The 20,549-nt window shown below is 49.4% G+C and overlaps 1 protein-coding gene and 1 long non-coding RNA gene across 3 annotated transcripts in view; one reads left to right on the top strand and one right to left on the bottom strand.

Moving 5' to 3' along the window:
• Positions 1 to 20,549, top strand: part of LOC140430767 (uncharacterized) — an 85,484-nt gene that overhangs the window by 36,870 nt on the left and 28,065 nt on the right. The window lies entirely within an intron of this gene.
• Positions 1 to 20,549, bottom strand: part of LOC140430766 (adhesion G-protein coupled receptor G2-like) — a 168,472-nt gene that overhangs the window by 25,893 nt on the left and 122,030 nt on the right. The window contains exons 5-9 of the mRNA XM_072518446.1: positions 18,486 to 18,605; positions 14,641 to 14,683; positions 14,450 to 14,553; positions 9,520 to 9,644; positions 380 to 648 (exon numbers count right to left, since the gene is read on the bottom strand). Of these exons, the coding sequence (XP_072374547.1) occupies positions 380 to 648; positions 9,520 to 9,644; positions 14,450 to 14,553; positions 14,641 to 14,683; positions 18,486 to 18,605 (661 nt within the window). The remainder of the gene's footprint in view (positions 1 to 379; positions 649 to 9,519; positions 9,645 to 14,449; positions 14,554 to 14,640; positions 14,684 to 18,485; positions 18,606 to 20,549) is intronic.

The raw sequence follows: 20,549 nt of genomic DNA on the forward strand, positions 1-20,549 counted from the left end.
GGAAGTACTTATGTCAGGCAAGCCAGAGCAAGTGAACAGGGAGTACGTAAGGCGAGTGCATAGTGTAATTCAACTGTCCTTTCTAAATGTTACACTGTCTGTGACCAACAGTGGTGAAATAATGAAAATAATCCAGTAAAAGCTAATGAAGGTGTATAATCTTCTGACTGAAATAAGGTAGCACAATGGGAGATGGGTAGGCTTCATGAAAGTATTATCTTTAGGGAATACTTGTTCTTAACTACCCAATTGGGTACCAGTCTTTTTACACTATTGCATAAAATGTTGTATTAGAGCAATTCATTGTTTGTGTGTAAAGCACAAAATGCGGACAATAAATCAGACCACAAAAAGTATAAGGGGAATAATTCTTACTCACCCCAACCAATTACAGCCAGTTTTTGAATGTAGTATTTTATATAGGTGTTGAACACTTTGATCAGCATCAAGTACAGCTGAAATGCTTCGATTCCCATCCAGGTAAAAGTGCACAGCAATGAATAATGTAGACAAACAGCAATAGTCTTACAGAGACCATTATTTTTCACCGTACTGAGCCAAACATTAGACAGGAAGTTCACGTTTAGAAGAAATATGGCAGCACAGAGGTTCATGTGGATCTTAGTGATTTGATCACTTTTGACCTTCCTTAAAATAACAACAGAAGAAAGAGAATGTTTTACCAACATCGTGGGGGTAGTTACCCAGTTACACTTCAGGCATCTTTTAAAACAATATATATGTTCAAGCAGACAGTTTATTTCTACGGTCCTTCGAACATTACTCGAATCATCTCTCTTCCTTTGGACCATAGAACTACTACAGTGCAGAAGGAGGAGATTTGGCCCATCGAGTCTGCACAAACTCTTTGAAAGAACAGCCCACCTAGGCCCACTCCCCTGTCCTATCCCAGTAACTCCACCTAACCTATACATCTTTGGACACTAAGGACCAATTTTAGCACGGCCAATTCACCTAACTGGAACATCTTTGGGCCGTGAGAGGAAACCCAGAGCACCCAAAGGAAACCCACGCTGACACAGGGAGAACGTGCAAACTCCACACAGTCACCAAGGCCAGAATGGAACCTGGGTCCCTGGTGCTGAGGCAGCAGTGCTAACCACTGTGTCACCCTAACACCTCGAGATCTCTGCTTGCCCAGGTGAATTTTTCAATCTCCAATCATTTTTCATTTTTTCAATTAAGGGGCAATTTAGCGTGGCCAATCCACCGAGCCTGCACATCTTTGGGTTGTGGGGGCGAAACCCATGCAAACACGGGGAGAATGTGCAAACTGCACACAGGATCGAACCTCGGACTTTGGTGCCGTGAGGCAGCAGTGCTAACCACCGTGCTGCCCCAATCTCCAATCATAACTGGTGGAAGATCTGTGAAATTCCTGCGGAAGTGGTGTAAATGGCTAAAGAAAAAGACAGGTGGTCGTGAAAATTCCCACAAATGTTCCAGGAAAATGTTGAAAAGCAGCCAAAGATTTGCTTTTATTGGACATTAAAAGCCTGACAATGCTTAAACGGACCTGCTGACTGATGTGTAATGTAACTGGTATAAGTAGGGGCCTATAAATGGGTGAAGGCACCATTCATTATGTTGCTATCAAGTCATGTGCATCATGATTTTCTACAGGTAAGGATGGTTCCATAAAATACACCCATCCACGTCTGGGTGAGCTTTTGCAAGCAAATGGGAATGTTGGCTGTGTCAGGACTGTAAGAGTTTGTGGATGATAAGATTGGTCTGGATTCTCACATCAACAGCAAAGTTTCCTGATTTGAGACAGTGCTGGTTGGAGCCATTCAGTTAGAGTGTGAGGTAGGGACATTCTGAGACTGAAGGGAAGCAATGGAATTTCTTCATAATTTACTCCAAAGTTTAGTCATATCTCAAGGGAAAGCACATGTATAGAAATAAAGAGTGTGACTGTCAATCAGCAGGGTAAAGTGGAACCAAGGGATGATGAGGAAGGAGGTCTGATAAACATCGGCCCCATCCAACTGCCACCCTGAGGATAAGGATGCAGGCTGTGGATTGAGTGTAACACCTGCCCCACCTATCCCTTCCTTCGCCTCGTCTGATCCAGAACTCTCAAATGCGTGTCCTGCAAGAAGACTATCTCTGCTCTCAAACCGGACCATTTATCCCTCTACAGTTCCACATAACCAATCTGACAGGGCCTCCAGACCCTTCCTCAACTAGAATCCGCCATATGCCCCCCTGCAAGCAACTCCAACTGGGCCTTAACCTACCTCAAATCCAGGCTTACCCAAGATGGCCACCATCCCCACCCTCACACAGATCCATAAACAAAGAAACCTTTGTTGCTAGCATTCTATCCTCCCTCCCCATCCCATCCCCCTCCATATTCCTGCCCAACACCCCTCCCAACCCCTCTCCTCTCCGAACAACCGTTATCCCTCCTAACCCAGACCAACATTACTCTCCCACCCCAAACAAAGGAAACACAGCCAACCTAGTGTTATTGCCTTACCCCACAAACAAAGCTGAACCCATTCCTCCCCCTCACACCCCAGCAACTAGCTGCAGCCCCCTCCCTCTCTTCGCTTCCATTAACTAGCATAACCGCTAGCTAGGTGGGTTCTGCTCGAGAACCAGAAAAAAACACACCAAGAAGTAACCAAAAACCTCCCTATCCCAATCCCTCATCCAAAGTAGTACATACTGGGAAAACCCCGCACCCCCCTTCGACATATTAAACTACCGCTACTACTATATGCAAGAAAAAAATGGAACACAAAACAGCAAGAACACAGGCAAGAACCATAAACAGGAACATACAAAATTCTAGGGCAGGATGGTGGCGCAGTGGTTACCCCTGCTGCCTCACGGCGCCGAGGTCCCGGGTTCAATCCCGGCCCCGGGTCACTGTCCGTGTGGAGTTTACACATTCTCCCTGCACATTTACCCCCACAACCTAAAGATGCGCAGGTAGGTGGTTTGGCCATGCTAAATTGTCCCTTAATTTGAAAGAAAAAGAATTGGGTACTCTAAATTTATTTTAAAAAAACATACAAAATTCTAAAACTCCAAAACATCCCATAACCACAATCAAATCTCTCCCAGTCCACTCTTCCTGACAAAGTCATTTGCCTCCTCTGGCTTATTGAAATAATGGCCTTTGTTTTTAAACATGACCCACGATTGAGCTGGGTATGCCATTCCAAACTGCACCTTGATCTTGTAGAGTGCTGCCTTGGCCTTGTTGAATCCAGCTCAACACTTTGCCAGTTCTGCCCTGATATTTTGGTAGATTCAAATGGAGTGTCCCTCCCAATACCTTGCTCGCAAGACCTTCGCCCACTTTAAGACCCACTCCTTGTCCAGATATCTATGGAGACTGACCATGGCAACGGGCCCGGTGTGCCGCTGTGGCCGGTGGGCCCAGTCCACCTCGGGAGGGTTCACAAAGAACCCCTCTCCCACCAACTTCCCGAACATCTTTATGGGTAGAGCTTAGCAATAAAAAAAGGACAGGCACATTGCTAAGTGTTTTTTTTATAAACCCTTAGATAGCAGGAAATTGAGGAATAAAAATAATAAGGTAATTATATTAGGTGATTTCAACTTTCCCAACATTAATTGGGATAATTATCGCTTAGATAGAGAGGAGTTCTTAAAATGTGTACTGGAGATCTTTTTAGCGCAATATTTAGAGGGTCCAACAAGGAACGGTGCAGTGCTGGACCTAATTCTGGGGAATTAAGCTGGTTGATGTGTTGGTGAGGGAGCATTTTGGTGATAGCAACCACAACATGATACAATTTAAGTTTGTTATGGATAAAGAAATAGACAAGTTGCAAAAAAAGGTTTTGGATTGGGGGAGATTGGGATTTTAGTAAAATAAGGCAGGATCTGGCCAAGGTAGACTGGAATGAGATACTTGTGAGGAATCTTACAGAAGAGCAGCGGGGACGTTGAAAAAGGAAATGGGGAGGGTACAGGGCACACATGTTTTCTCGAGGGTAATAGGAAGGAGTATCAAGCCCAGACAACCCATGGATGACCTGATACATTCAGGATATTATGAGAAGGAAAAGAGAGGCTTCTGGTAAGTACAAGGGGAGCAAAGCATTAGTGATGTGCAGAAAGTGCAGGATGGAGCTTAAGAAGAGAGCAAAGAGGTGAGATAGAAAGCTCTGGCCTGTAAATGTAGATATTCTATATGTTCATCAATGGGAGGAGGATGACCAGGGAAAATGTAAGGCCCATTAGGAACCAAGGGGGAAATCTGTGAGTGGAGCCAGAGGACATTGGTAAGGTGTTGAACAAATACTTCACATCTGTCTTCACTCAAGAGAATGAGGAGGTAGCTATGGAACTCAGGGAGAGAGACTATGAGATTCTTGAGAATATTGTCACAGGGAATGACAAGGTATTGGAGGTATTGGCAGGCTTAAAAGTAGACAAGTCTCCGGGTCTGGATGAATTTGATGAATTGTGTCCCAGGATTCTGTGGGAGCCGAGGGAGAAGATTTCAGGGCTTTGACCCAAAGTTTTAATTCCCCTCTGGCCATGGAGGAGGTGCCAGGGGACTGGAGAACAGCTAATGTGGTCCCACTATTTAAGAAAGGTAGAGATATGTCAGGGGACGACAGATCAGTGAGCCTCACGGTCAGTGGTAGGGAAACTATTGGAGACAATTCTGAAGGAGAGAATCTGGGCGCAAATCTGCCCACCCCCCACTCCCCTGGTGACGACTCCCCGCTATGGGTTCTCTGGGGGTCCCCCTTCTTCAGGCCCCTTACAGCATCTGCTCCCTTCTAGAACGCCCACTCATCACCCACCCAACCACCCGGAGGACCCTACTTACCTGCCCCACACTCCTCCACCCTTCAAACCCCCCCTCTACCCTTATACCATGGGCATGGCCCCCTGGCCCTTGGCAATGCCACACTGGCGCTTGGACATCCTTGCACTGCCACCCTGGTGCCCAGGCAGTGCTCCTGCCAGCTTGGCAGTGCCATCCGGGCACCTTGGCAGTGCCATGGTTCCCATGTTCCAGGGGAGGACCAGGGAGCCACCCTGCACTTACCCTGACTACCCACGGGTCTCTGATGGCCCGGGAGACGTTCTGGGTGCCGTTTCGCTGGTTTATGTTTGTGTGGACCAGCACTGATTGGCACCTGGCTGCTGCCTACCTGGGGAGGCCGGTGGATCGAGAGAGGCTGGTGGAACCCGGGCAGGTTGGTCATGAGTAGGTTTAAGAGCTACTTCCGCGCGCTTCATTCGGTCCCATCCATTTGGGGTGGAGTTCTGACTTCGAACTCTCGTGGGACTTCGGAGAATCTTGCAAGGCGCGGAGCCTGTTGGGAGGCTCACTGCAGGCCTCTCCTGGTATTCTCCAGCCTCGTTGTGCTCGCGCTTGAGCACAATGCAGCCGTAGAATCGTGCCCTCTATCTCCACTTGGAGAGGTAAGGTTTTGCAGGAATGGTCAGCATGCATTTCGCAGAGGGAGGTCATGCCGAACAAATTTGATTGAATTTTTTGAGCTTGTGACCAGGTGTGTAGATGAAGGTAGTGCAGTTGATGTAGTTTACATGGATTTCAGCAAAGCCTTTGCCAAGGTCCCATATGGAAGACTTATGAAAAAGGCAAATGCACTTGGGAAAAAGGGTAACTTGATAAGGTGGATTTAAAATTGGCTTAGCTGTAGCAGACAGAGAGGGTGATGACAGCAGCTGCTTTAGTGACTGGAAACCAGTGTCCAGTGGCGTATCACAGGGATCTGTGCTGGGTCCCCTAGTGTTTGTCATTTGTACAAACAACATAGATGACTATGTGTGGGGGTAGGATTAATAAGTTTGCGGATGACACAATAGTTGGCCGGGTGGTTAACAGTGAGGTTGAGTGTCTTGGATTACAGCAACATATAGACGGGATGGTCAAATGGACAGAAAAGTGGCAGATGGAATTTAACCGTGAAAAGTGTGAGGTGATACACTTTGGAAGGAGTAATTTGATAAGGAAGCCTTCAATGAATGGCTGACACTGGGAAGTTCCAAGGAGCAAAGGGACCATGGCGTGTTTGCCCATAGATCTCTGAAGGCAGAAGGGCAGGTTAATAGGGTGGTGAAAAAGGCTTATGGGACACTTACCTTTATCAATCGAGGCATAGATTATAAAAGCAGGGGGGGGCATGTTGGAGTTGTATAGGACTTTGGTGAGGCCACAGCTGGAGTCCTGTGTGCAATTCTGGTCGCCACATTATTGGAAGGATGTAATTGCACTGGAGGGGATGCAGTGACGATTCACCAGGATGTTGGCTGGAGTGGAACCTTTATGTTAAAGAGGTTAGATAGGCTTGGGGTGTTTTCGCTGGAGTAGAGCAGGCTGAGGGGCAACCTGATCAACGTGTAGAAGATTATGAGGGGCATGGACAGGAAGCAGCTGTTCCCCTGAGGTGAAGGGTCAGTTACGAGCGGACAGAAGTTCAAGGTGGGGGGCATGGGGTTTAAGAGTAATTTGAGGAAAAACCTTTTTACCCAGAGGGTGGTAACGGTCTGGAGTGCATTGCCTGGGAGGATGGTACTGGCGGGTTGCCTCACATCCTTTAAAAAGTACCTGGATAAGCACTTGGCACGTCATACCATTCAAGGCTATGGGCCAAGTGCTGGCAAATGGGATTAGGTGGACAGGTCAGGTGTTTTTCATGCTTCGGTGCAGATTCGATGGGCCGAAGGGCCTCTCCTGTGCTCTATTATTCTGTGATCTTTGCCACATATTCTGTGACACTCATACCTTCAATGCCTTCCAGCAGCCCGACAATCCTCCTGTTCTGGCAACTGGACGGGTTCTCCTGATCACCCACCTTGGCCGTCAAAACTTTCTGGGCCTCTGCCATTAACACTACCTCAGCCTCCAAAGAGGCAATCCGGTCACTATGGCCTGAAACCACCTCTGCCATCTCCTGAATCTCCTGAGCCCTGCGCCTCCAACCACTGCTCCACCGTCTCCAAAGTTACTCGAAGGGGTGCCACTACCACCTCAATCATCTTGGAGAGCTCCTCTACCATTGACTGCCTTTGTTCTGGAATTTCCCCATAAGTAATTCCACCAATTTCTCCATTGGCCATTGGGAGGGCGTCGATAACACGGAGGGCTCCGCTATGTTTTCTTCCCCTTCACCACCTGTCCTTCAGACAGAGTGACTGCTGAATCTGGTGCGGGGACTTTACTTGACTTCTGCTTGGTGTTACACCCTGCAGACATCCCACACCAGAGGAGAAATCAACACGCTTCACTTACTACTCCTTTCTTCCCATAAATCTGCCCATTAGCCGGGTACCAAGGGCCAAGTCCTCATCGCCAAGCGGGAACCACATTGTGTGCAACCACTCACCTCATCGCCACCGCCGGAAGTATACCCACCGGTCATGTTAACAGGTGAGGCCGGGAAATTTTACAAGTTCTGGGCCTTATTTGGAAATGTCCATTTTGCGGAATTTACTTTAATTTGCCAGCTCCAAAAATGCTGTTTGGGTTCAGGTTAACACTGACTGTGATCAGCGTTGTGGATAGCAAAGGAGGCTGCAGAAGGAGTCGACTCAAGCTGGTTAATGGATCTGGCTTGAATAGGTTAAATGCTTAGACCACCCATCAGATTCAAGTTTGGCAGGGCTGGCCTAGGGCCAGAGAGTGGGCTTGGAGCAGTAAACATTACATTTAATATCCATCATGAATGGTGAATACAGGATCAGAACAGTGGTAAATATAATCACCTGATATATTAGACAGGAGAAGGTGCTTGGCCTAGCAAGTCTACCTGTTAACATCATACTACAGGTTCCTGTTGCTGACTGGGCAGAATCTTCTGTTCTTGGTGTCTTGCTTGTTGGCTGAATGCTAATTCTGTAGAGGAAAGCCTGCTATAGCTTCTGTCCAACAGGCAGTTAAATAGTCAACGGCAGGTCTTCCTTCTGACAGAGGAGTCGGCAAGTTGACATCCGTCCACCAAGAGCTGCTGTCCCATGGAGTGGCGATGGTGGCCAACCGCTCCCCCGAGTTCCACCCCTTTGATGAGGCTGCCTCTCAGGGTCATGGGACAGGGCGGCACGGCTGTGCATGAGCCGCCGACAAGTGAGCTGGGACCCTCCGGCCTCAGAGCCCCCAGAGGACGCCTGGCAGGGGCATCGAAGGCCACAGGACCTGGTATGCAGCGAGCTGCCTCCACCTGAGATGTGCATCCTGGGGACACACCTAGATGTAGTGGTAGAGCGAGGAGGGCAAAGCACATTGAGGATCACTGGGGGCACTGGGGAAGGGGGTGGGGGGGAGGTAGAGGGTGAGGGTACTGGCAATGGGGTAGGGGGTAGCACCATCGGGAAGGTGGGGTATTGTCAAACTCAATAAACCTTTGTGCACAACTAGTATGATGCCTCTGTCACTTTCGTCCGCAATGCGGGCCGACATCTGAACCCTCGGCCCATCTCTCCAGAATCTCCCCCTCACCATAGTACTCACCCACCCTACGGCCGTGGACATGTCCCAGAGCTGTGTCCCATCCCCTGGGTGTTCGGATGTTGGCTGCTGCGTGTGTAGTGTTGCCTCCCGCATTGTTCAAGCACAGTGTCCATGCATCAAGGTGTGCCTGGGTGCTAGGCAATGATTCCTACATGCTACATGGCCCATCCACCCATGTGGATGCACTTGGGTTGTGTGAAGTGCTCACTTAACCACGGTTATCAATTCCCTAATGGTGATAGCCTTCAGCCAGAGGCCTCGGCGGTCGGTGGAGCAGACAGGCAGGGACAAGGGTTGCCCCAGGAACGGGTACACATGATCCAGCGGTTGGCATGGTATTGCCGCATGTGGTTGCCTCCCAGCACCCGCCCCCCCCCACCCTCCCATAGCAGCCCACCCATGCAGAGGGTCCCCCACCCCCACTGAGCACTGGGGTGGCAATACCAATGCCCGGATTCTTTGCCTGTGAGCAAAGATGGCTACTCACCTTCTCGGCTCCCCACAGAAGCCCTTCCTACAGGTTCACGTTTTTCAAAAGGTGTACTATTGGCGCCAGCATGACCACTTGCCGGGGAGGCCGATGAATTGTTGGAGGCCATTGGATTTGGGGTGGCTCTTGTTAATTGTATGGAAATAGGCCTTAACTGATGATAATTGGTTTCTCGCCACGAGATCCCAATTTCACCTTGCGGAGCGGGCCGGTTGTATTGCAAACTGTTAGGCACCTGGTGCGCTTCTCGTTTTCTGCCTCTTCCGCTATACACCGGCCTCGTTTCGGTTGAACGAGAGCGCAACGAGGTTGTAGTATCGTGCCCGATGAGGCTTTCATATGGTTTCCATGGATTAATCAGATCTTTGTGTGCAGATGTACTGAGCAACAATCCACTCGCTTTAATGATATAAAGATCAGTAAGTAAAGCTTTTATGGAAAACCCAGAAATTGATACATGAGTTGAAGCTATTGGAATACTGGAAGACAGTTCCATTGAAGATAATCTGATAGTACTCACTGTGTGACTCACCTGAATGCACAGAAAAGAATTATTGTGACAGCTGAAAAGATGGCAGAAATTCCACAGCCAATCTGTGAGATGTACATCAGCGATATCAGAACGTTTTCATCCAAAGTGTTGTCCCCACCAAAATCCTTTGGGAAATAAAGGGATATGCAACACTGAGCAACAATTAATTTCTCTCTCACACAGAATAGCTTGGTGCCTGTTCAAAACATTTATGGTTAAAGCTACTTGACTATTTGGAGCAGCTCAAGTGCATGTAACTGAGTTGGAAAAGGTATTGTAATCTTGTGTAGAGTGTAAAGTCAGAAATTGTGGTCGTTGTGGGAGTCCTATTTTGGGGCAATTCTTGAAGAGTAATCATGAAATCTGGCAGAACCTGGATCCAAAGGTCACTACATGTTATCTGGAGAGAGTGATTATAGACACTTACACTTTTGGGATGATTTTGTGGACATTCATGGGCTATCTGAATCTCATCAGACTTGCCTCCTAATCATACAGGTTTACAACAGATGTAAATTCTGTTTTAGGTTCTTACTGGATGTTTCAAGGTTATTCCAATGGATGCCTTATGTCAATGGCGTTTATTTGCCTTTGGTAAAATATCATGGGTTGGATTCTCCATTTCTAAGGCTAAGTGTTGACGCCAGCGGAGCATGTATAGAGTTTTACGACAGAAAAATCATCGCAACACCTGCACCCGATTCAGCTACTTGTAATGGGCTAGCACCAGCGCCATGTGGTGCTATTCCACGAAAAACTTGCCAGATTTGTCGGATCCGTGATTTGCACTCATGAGGCTGACACGCCACAGCCGCACTTAAAACAGTCCTTCCCCCCACCCACACCGTCCCAGCCAACAAGATGGCTGGAAGGAGAGCAGCGCCACGGTTCAGGGACGCTAAGCTGGAGACCCTCCTGGACGCGGTGGACGAGAGAAGGATGACCCGATACCCAGCCTGGGAGGAAGGCCGACAGGCGCCGCCGTTCGCAGTGCCTGGGAGTAGGTGGCAGAGGCAATCAGCAACGTCGTCCAGACCGGCATCCAGTGCAGGAAGAAACTGCACGACCCCCTTCAGGGCTGCACCATGCCCTGGCACTAACCCCGCCCCCCCCACACACCCTTAACCTGGCCCCTCCCCTCCGGGGGACGGCCGAACTCCCACCCATGCCTCGCATGCCAGCACCCATGCCAGCCACCAGGGCCGGGTGCCCTGGCCACTGAGGCCACCATTTGCCCAACCCCTGGGCCGCATGCGTCGGACCGTCCAAAAGTTCTGTTGCATGTGTTTGCAGCCCCCGCCCCCCCACCAGGAGAAGGCTGCGCAGAAACGCCGGGAGGGGGAGAAGACTGGTGGGGGACCATCAGACCTGCGGCCCCTCATAGTGCCCGAGCAGAGGACCCTGAATATGGCCGGTGGCCCAGGGGAAAGGGAGGCTGCCGGGGTGGAGTGTGGTCACGGACAAGGAAGTGAGACCCCGCTGAGTTGTGGTTCCTCATGACATGTTTGTCAAGAGCCCCCCCTCACCCACACACCGCTCTCACCCCCACACCCCCTCATACCCACACTCCCCTCATCCACACACCACCCTCACCCCCACACCACCCCCACCCCCTGCCTAATCATACAGGTTGTCTTGTGTCCGGTAGGACCTGCCGGAGATGGGACGGGTCCATCCGGTGTTCCCAGCCCCCACCCAGTGCAAGAGCCGGTGCCCCCCAGACTGCTGAACACTGATGGGAAGACCAGCATGGACACCAGCCCTCCGCCCGAGACTCAGGACACCCCGGAGCTCGGGTCGGAAGATGACAGACACTTTCCGTCACAGCTGTCTCCAACACCCACCACCATCCCAGAGACTCTCACCTCGGTTGGGCACTTAAGTGAACAAGCTCCTGGGACACTATCTGGTGCACACCACATAGCTTATCCGGTACAGCAGGTGGAGGTAGGAGCACCCAAGGGGCCGGACGGTCGTAGGGCAGGCCGACTCCATGAACCATCTGCGGTCCAGATGGGTCCTGGGCTTCTGGAGCATCCAGTCCCAGCCACAGTGCAGAAGCAGTCAGAGAGCCAGGGACCATAAGAGGTGATGTCGGCGAGCATCCAACACCTGAGAGCGCAGGTGGAGGAGTCCGTGCAGGTGCAGGATGTGTCGGCCATGCGTGCCACCGAGGCAAACACCGCACGGGTGGCGTCCGTGGTGGAGGCATTGGGGGGGCGACGTTTTCGTCTATGGATCAGCATGTCCAAGGCCTAGGGTATACTGTGCAGGCGGTGGGCAAGGCCCAGGAGGGGACTGCACTCTCACAGGCAGCCATGTGCCAGAGCCACCTGGACATTGCAGCGGCGCTCCTCAGCATGGCCCAGTCACAGCAGGCCATGGCTGGGAACGTCGGCGGCCAGGTGCTGGCTGGCGTGGTGCAGACACTAAGGGGGGTGGCCCAAGAGGAAGGTGGCCCAGTCATTGGTTGATGTGACGCAGACCCAGAGGGTGGTGGCACAATCGCAGCGTGATGTGGTGCAGTCCCAGATGGAGATGGTCCACATCCTGTGCTCCATAACCGCGAGCGTGCAGACCCTGGTTGAGACCAGAGCGGGCCTTACAGGACAGGCAGTGCCAGGTGGCGGGGGAGCCTCAGAGGATCGCTTCGCTCGCACCCCCGTCCTATGGAGTAGCCCGGGGGTCATCGGGCACCCCGAGGGAGGAGGAGGTGATGGGGCCCTTGCCGGTGACTCCCGCAGGGAGGTGTCGGAACACTGCAGGACATCGGACTCTCCTCCTCCTGTCCCTTTTGCATATGGTGGGCAGCAGGCAGAACAGGGCGGCACCATGTCATCCGGGACATTCGAGCAGCGCATCCAGGCCGGGTCGCTCGCCTCCACTCCTGCTGTACCGTCTGGGGAACCACTTGGGCGTAGTGTCAGGACCCATCAGGTCAGAAAGTTAGACACCAGTTAAGTGGGCATGGGTGCAGGGCACAGCTTAGTTGTAGGGGCTAGGGCACAGACTATATATATTTGTTCACAATAAACACCTGTTACCATCATTACAACCTGCGTCTGTGCTCTGGCTGATGGGTCTGTGGGGTGGGCTGGTCCGGGCTGGCTGGGGGAGGGGGGAATTGGTCCAGGCACCTGAACCTCATCTTCAGGAGGCCAAAGCACCACTCGGATCACACCTCTGGTCACGACATGGGTGTCATTGTAGCGGGTCTCCGTGTCGGTCTGTGGCCTGCGGATAGGTGTTATCAGCCACTCCCGCAGCGGGTAAACCCTGTCACCCAGGAGCCATCCCCTCAGCCGGGGGGGGGGGGGGGTTGGGATACATACGAGGCCTCATGCGGCGTCTTCTTGGCACCCCACCCTCCTGGGCCTGTTGGGTAGCCGGCCCTCCAGCCTGTGCGGCTGCCACCTGACCCTCTGCAGCGCGCTCTGCTGCTGCAGCTTCCACTTCCTTTTCGAGCGGCTCCCGCTCAGATGGCCGCAGGGCACCCTGCAAAGCTTCAGCGATCACAATTGCTGGTCGAATTTTAAACGGCATTGTCTGCAGGGGGTGAAAGGCCAACATGTTAGCATGGTGCATTCTCCCGTGCCCAACCAGGTTCCATGGACTACACGGTGGCCCCGGTTGGCAGTGTGGGCTCCACCCCCGCATAACCCTCCCCCACCCACTCTCACTCCTGCCCCGTCGGTGGCCAGCACCGTGGGGGCCTCCGGCTGTAACGCCCGTCCCTGATGCCAGGGGTACAGTTGGCTGACACTGCCCTCACTGGGGACTGCCTTGGGTGTGGCCCTGGCTGGTCCGCCAGTGAGTGGTGGCCGGTTGGGCGGGTGTTTGGGGCAGGGGGAGTGTGATGTGGTGGGGTGCGGGGTTGTGCGCACCCATACGGCCGGTGTAGAACCAGGTTCCGGGGTGGGTGGTCAGTTGGTGCGCAGCAAGATGACCGCTGTAATGGCGGTCGGTGCCTGGGCACCGCCCAGACCCATGGGGGTGGGGGGGGTCACCTCGGCCCCTCGTCCTTTTCTCCCCCCCCGGCCCTGGCAGGGGCCCCCCCACCCCAGCTAGCACAGCCAGTGTCCGGGCCAGCAGCCCGCAGTCGCTCCTCTCCGTGTCCTACCCCTTTTCCCTCTCTCTCAGCAGCCACCACGCCAGGTTCACAATTCTTGAAACCACAAGTGAACTGCGCCATTGGGAACTTGGCCCATCGGAGGTGGAGGATCGCGGAGACCCCAGAGAATACAGGGTCAGGCACGCTAATCATACGCAAATGGCGTTTTAACGCTGGGCGCATCGCATTTACGCCATTTTGGGGTACCGGAGAATCGGGATCTGGCGTTGAACCGGCGCCTACTGCGATTTTGGTGTCTGAGGCTATTCTCTGCCCAATCGCGTTTCCCGATTTTGCCGACAGCCGATGGCGAGTCCCACCCCAGTTCTTACTGATTTTGACTTGGCAAACCTTTGGCTTTTCTTGTCAGAGCACAAGGTACTGCGGTTTTGATGTCTCTGCCAGGTAGGCTGTTTTGTTATAGGTGCCCCGATATCTTAAGTGACCCAGTATCCAGGTTTGGGAGTTTGCCAGTTGAAAGCAGTGTCCCTGCATTGTTTCCAGTGGTATGTGACTGCTTTGAAGAATTTCTTCCCGGTCGAGTGCAATTGCAGCTGGTACATCTTCAAAAACCATTGTTGTCTGGGAGAGGATTGAAATCTGAGCAGCCAGGTTAAGTTCACTCCTTGGGGTTTGAGTAGGGAGATTCACAAATTATGACATATTTTCATAGAAACTTTGGCAAAGTAACAGCAAATGAAGACTTTGAAGGAGAGGCTAAAATGCTCAAACTAGGAAATATTTTAGGGGTTTAAAGGGATAGATGGAGGTGCCTGTTAGTGATGAGAGACACACTACCACATCTCATCTCTGACTTACCATTAACACAGCAAAGTAGGACAGATGGTTACACTCGCATATGGTTAGATCATCCTGCATTGTTGTTTTACAACCAGTAGGCTTCCACTCATCTTCTATGGTATCTGTAACACATGTTGATGGTCTAAAAAATACCGTTTAAATAGCCTTTCTTAAACTAACTAAAATACGCTTCCAGGCCTTTTGCTTACCATTCTCACTTTCATACAAGAATACACACTGGCGGGATTTATTCTGAAATAAAAAGCATTTGGTTAGTGTGTGTTTACTGCAAAGCTCTTGGAGTGTCTGTTAAACCATGGGTAAACCACCATGGAGACCATTGCCTGTAGAATATAACGCTCCGCCTTCAACTGAAGTATATTGTTAATTGCATCTCACACTGGGATCAATAACAACTTAGCTGTGCCTTTCCATGCTCGGGCACATTTGCAGAGTTTTGCTATTGTTTAATGTTCCACGATCAGACGCAAAAATGGCCACTTCCACGTTTTATTAAAATGATGGACCATATATTTAGAAAGTCCTCAGGAAATCAAGAGCACGTGGTTTTATAAGGCTGGAGCTGTATTACACGCAGTGTGCATTTAAGGTGGAGTAAAACTAACTACTGCGGCTGTCTCAAGGCTGTTGCTTTACCATACTAAAATACCAGAACTAGATTCTTGATGCACCTTCAAACTGATTTGCATCAATGCAAAGAAGGCAGCATATTTGCATCCTGAGAGAGGTATTCCAGTTGGAGACAATGCAACAATTCATGTGTGCAGGAGGTAAGCTATGGAAAGTTTCAGGATGTCACTCCCTGTCGCCTAGAATGAAGGCATTTATTAATATATAGAATATAATCCCTACAGTGCAGAAAGAGGCCATTTGACCCACCGACACTTCGAAAGACTACCCTAGGCCCAATCCCCCGCCCTATAACCACACCCTAAGAGACAATTTGGCATAACCAATGCACCTAGCCTGTGTCATAATAGCCACTCATGTATATAATGAGATACAGACAGGCAATGACTGACACACAGAATAACCAATAAACACACAGGACACAGAACAACCAAGCATCAGACAGGACACTGCAGGGTACATTACCACTATAAAATACACGAGGCATCAAGACTCTGCCTCTTCTCACTGGATACAGCTACATAGTCAGGGTGCACAGTACAGTGAGTACCGTCTCCCCGTGACACAGAGCCAGTCTGGTCAAGCCAGACAGAGGTTAGCAGCTTAGATTAATAGAGTGTCAGCCCACAGCAGATTATGTACACCAATCAGCAGGTTCAATAAAACAGTGTTGAACCATCTCCTGTGTCGGAAGCCTGTTTCTAGTCTTACTGCATCCAGTTGCAGTCAGTGTTAAACCAACTCATATAACACATCAGCCTGCACATCTGTAGAATGTGGGAGGAAACCGGAGCACCCAGAGGAAACTCAGGCAGATACGGGGCGAATGTGAAAACTCCACACAAACAGTTACCCGAGGTCGGAATTCAACCCGGGTCTTAGTACTGTGAGGCAGCAGTGCTAACCATTGTGCCACCATATTTGTAAATATTAAGGTGGCTGATTTGTCTGCAGGTATCTCAAAGAAGTACTTAATCTAATTAATGTCCTAATTAGCACATCTAAGCAGGCTGGGAATGTTCCTGTGCAGGCCGAGCTGAAGTCGGCCCATTTAAGTCAATGCAATGCCCATATCTGAGCATGCAAAAAAAGTTTAATGGCTTGTACATTTAAATGAATGAATGAAAATGAAAATCGCTTATTGTCACAAGTAGGCTTCAATGAAGTTACTGTGAAAAGCCCCTAGTCGCCACATTCCGGCGCCTGTTCGGGGAGGCTGTTACGGGAATAGATGAACCAAAACAGATGGAATGATGCTCAGGTTTGTGTGACATTGACGCCATTTAAAGCAGGACATTGTTACTTAAAGCCAGCTTGCACCTTTTAAAAATGAACATTCTGGTTGGATAAGGTGTTGGAACTGAAGAAATGTGAGAAAGAAGAATATATTTTGGCACAACAGCACAGAGAGCATCTTTCAAAAATTTTAAATGCTCAGAAGCCACTTGCATAATTGTGTCAACTAGTAGGAATCAATCTACAACTACCATGTAAGTTGTTGATGATCCCTTTAATTAGCACTGGTGTGGGGGTCTATCCTGCGGCTGAACACATTTCGCTGACTATGTTTAAGAGATGGTTGGAAGGTTTTGTTTCAAAATGGCAGCGCTTAACACAATGATGCACTCTGCAAATGTCCAGCAAATGCTCCTTGTGTGTCCATGCTGACACTGTCATCAAAATGGTACCTCACATGATTTACATCAGAAGTGCATATATAGGGCTGTAATATTTCCTGTTCTCCTGTTAGGTAAATAGCAACTGCAATTCTTATTTGCATATAACTACAAAGCAGAGGCTTATAGCAAGGCAGCTTCCAGGATCGAAGTGGTACAGAAATAATTGCTTGCTCGGGTGACCCCTGTTATATTACACTTTGTGGTAATATGTCGTTATTCTTTGCCTTTGTATCCAGAATGGTCGGATGAGTTGATGATTGAAGAAACCACCAGTCTTTAGATTGAAGCAAAACTACTTCATTGAACAACGATTAATTAAATAAAGTTCGCACACACTACTGAGCTATAACTACTAATAAAGTAAGGTTGAATCTGTTAAATAGGAATCTATAATCTAATATTAATTAATGATGTCCTCGTGCTAACTCTCTCTCTAATCCAAACTACTCCTCGTGCTGTGATCAATACCCCTCCTTTGCTAACTCCGACTAACTACCCAACATTCCCTGAGGTCTGATATTTATACTGGGAACAGGTGGTGCCCTCTAGTGTTAGAATTACACTGAGATGTAATAATTAATCCTTCACTGGCGTACCTATTTACATATCATTACAATCCCCACCCATGTCACTGATAGATTATTATGGGCGGCACGGCAGCACAGTGGATAGCATTGTTGCTTCACAGTGCCAGGGACCTGGGTTTGATTCCTGGCTTGGGTCACTGTCTGTGCGGAGTCTGCATGTTCTCCCTGTGTTTGCATGGGTTTCCTCTGGGTGCTCCGGTTTCCTCCCACAAGTCCCAAAGACGTGCTTATTAGGTGAATTGGACATTCTGAATTCTCCCTCAGTGTACCCTGTGGTGATGTGCATCAATGTAAATGCATGTAGGCTAGCTGGACACTAGAGGAGCACCAGAAACATCACACACACACACACACTCAACCAATAGATCAGTTAGGTAGGATACGACCAATGGACATTCACGATACACAAGGAGGTGACACGACCACAGGTGGGGCATTACATCAACCCATATATAAAGGACACCACACACATGATCTGCCTCTTTCCAGTGGAAACAGTCAGTGAGTACAGAGACAGTGTTGATTTAATATTACACCCACCACGTGGATTGCAGCAGCTGGTTAGTCAGTCTGAGTAGCTATAGTAGGATTAGCAGTAGTGTCGAACCCGAGTAATAGAAGTGTAAATAGTTTAATAAACGTGTTGAAGTTATCTCCACGTCTGAACCTTCCTTTGTCAAGTGCACCACAAGGAAGCCGCTTATGTTACACCTACAACATAACAAATACCCGAACAGGCGCTGGATTGTGGTGACTAGGGGATTTTCACAGTAACTTCATTGCAAAGTAATGGAACCCTACTTGTGACACTAAATTATTATTATCGGGGCCACATGATCCTCTCTGCAGATTGCACCTTGAAGGGCACAAATATCACAGGGCACTGGTGCAAATTTTGAAGCCAAAGATAGCTTAAAAAAAAAACTAGGAGCTGAATTTTGAAGCTTAAATTGATCAGACAGGACCAACAAGGAACAGTACTTATTATACCCTGGGTATTAAATATTTATAAGAATCTGTCAGTTCTGAGCCATTCAAAATTGAACAATACAGAATGGGTTAGAATGTTTGTTAGGACAGTAAAAAAATAAAATTCAATGTAAAGGACTTTCCTGATCCTTGGAATGATTTTCTTACCCATCTCTTTTCATTGTGTCTAATCGTAAGCGTCATACTTTTTGTGAGATTCTGAATGCTTGAGTTTCCTACTGTTATTTCAAATATAGATCCTCTTATTCGGTCAGTATTAACTACATCCTGTAGAGAAATAAGCCATGAGAAGTCTTAGTGATGCAGAGCAGTGAAGAACATGGCATCATGCACTTGTAACACCTTTAGAATATGCCCATAAGGGCCACATATCATTGAGGAGTTTGGTTCACATCTGTGTGAAGTGGAATAGTCACAAATGAGGCTGGAATCCAGACACAAAATTTCATTCTTGAGCGGGAGCTTCTTGATGGTCGAGAAGGGTAGGTTGGAGTCTCTGCTTCCTACGCCAAACCCCACACTGTTACAAAGGCCATTTGTGTAGGAGGGGGCAAACTCGGGAGGCAGAAACTCCCAAATATAGGAATATCCACATCCCATGGCTCTCAGAGGTGTTCAGATCATTTACAATTTTTACATCGACTCAAACTAGTTATACTGCTGACCCACTGAATGGCAGAAATGGAGTCCACCAGAGGGCCCAGGCTGGTTATAAATCCAGTTCAGATCACTTACTAACAGTGCAAAAAGTCCACATAGAGACCATGTCCAAGTTGGTCCCTTTAAGTTACTACATATGCACAGCCACACAAAAATGTTTAAATATGGCATGCACTTAAATAAATCACCCATGCAACCCCACACTCCAAAAAGTAACGAGTGGCCTGGGCTCCTGAATCTCTGAAAGCCAGAATTAATGGCAGAGCCTTTACAATGGGAACATTCCAACACTTAGTTAGGCTTAAGTGTTTGCTGATTTTCAACACCATGACATAATGGCCTGCAGCTTCCTCAGAGTGACAATCTCCGGATGATTGCCACTCTTGATGGATTTAACCACGCTGTAATTCCAAAGCCCCTGTCTTGTCCAACCTTCCTCACTTAGGCTGGGGGAGACTGGAGCAATGAAGCGTGCCCCTGACTGCACCGGCATGGAGCAACGAGTGCAGAGAGGTACGAAACGACCCATTTTGACCGCCTAGCTGCTGTAAAAGAGGCGTTTAAAGAAAAATGAAAAGACGAGTCATTGAGACAACAGGGGAGGGGGGAGAATCGAGTTGGACTGGAGCGAGAGAAGAGTGGGGGGGGGGGGGGCGGTCAGACTGGAGAAGTTGGGGGAAGAGTTGAACCAGGGAGGGGGTTTGGGGTCGGACCAGAATTGGGAGTCAGTCCGAGGATAGGGTCGGACTGGAGTTGGGGTTCAGTCTGGGAGGAGGGGATGGACCACAGGGTGGGTCAGTCCAGGTGGAGAAATTAGGACCAGACTATGTCTGGGAGTGATCAGACTAGAGATTTGATAATGCTTCCACCCGGGAAACCATTCATCTATTAACAATCCTTAGCTTTGATAGACAAGCCGATTATGATGTCATTTAGTTGTGAAGTATGCTTGTGCCACTGATTGCCTCTCACCAGTTAACCCTTTGGTCTCACTGGAACTCCACTTTCAGAAAAACACGCCTTGGAATCTTGCCCAAACAATATTTTCTCTTGGATGCTTTCACCAAGGATCCACTTGCAGGATATCAATCTCTCCTTTCAATATTCCTTTGTCTTGGATTGCCACATGCATTCAGGCTTCCACCTCTCAGGCACCCAGCCATGCCAACAAACCACTACTGCTTCACAGGCTGTAATAAGATCTCACCAATCTTTTGATTTATCTTGGATGGATGGCTGCTCACTTTAAATCTGGTTCTTAAAGCTGGTGCCTTAACTCAGAGAGGCAGTCCAGGAGGGGAGAGTGACCGGACCGGGGTGGGGTGGGGCCGGGCAGTCTGGGAGGGATGGGTTGGACCGGAAGGTGGAGAGGGGTCAGTGCAGGGGAAGGGGGAAGGGGAAGGGGGCTTCAGTCTGGGAGAGTTGGTCTCAGTCCGTGAGGTGGGGAATCATTCCAGGTGGGGGGGGAGGGGGTCAGCCTTGGAGTGCACTAAAATTGTACTGAGCCCAGTGATTGTTGCTGACTTTTGAGTTTAGTTTTAAGCTGGACCC

Source organism: Scyliorhinus torazame, chromosome 10, assembly GCF_047496885.1.
Source record: "Scyliorhinus torazame isolate Kashiwa2021f chromosome 10, sScyTor2.1, whole genome shotgun sequence".
NCBI classification, from domain to species: domain Eukaryota; kingdom Metazoa; phylum Chordata; class Chondrichthyes; order Carcharhiniformes; family Scyliorhinidae; genus Scyliorhinus; species Scyliorhinus torazame.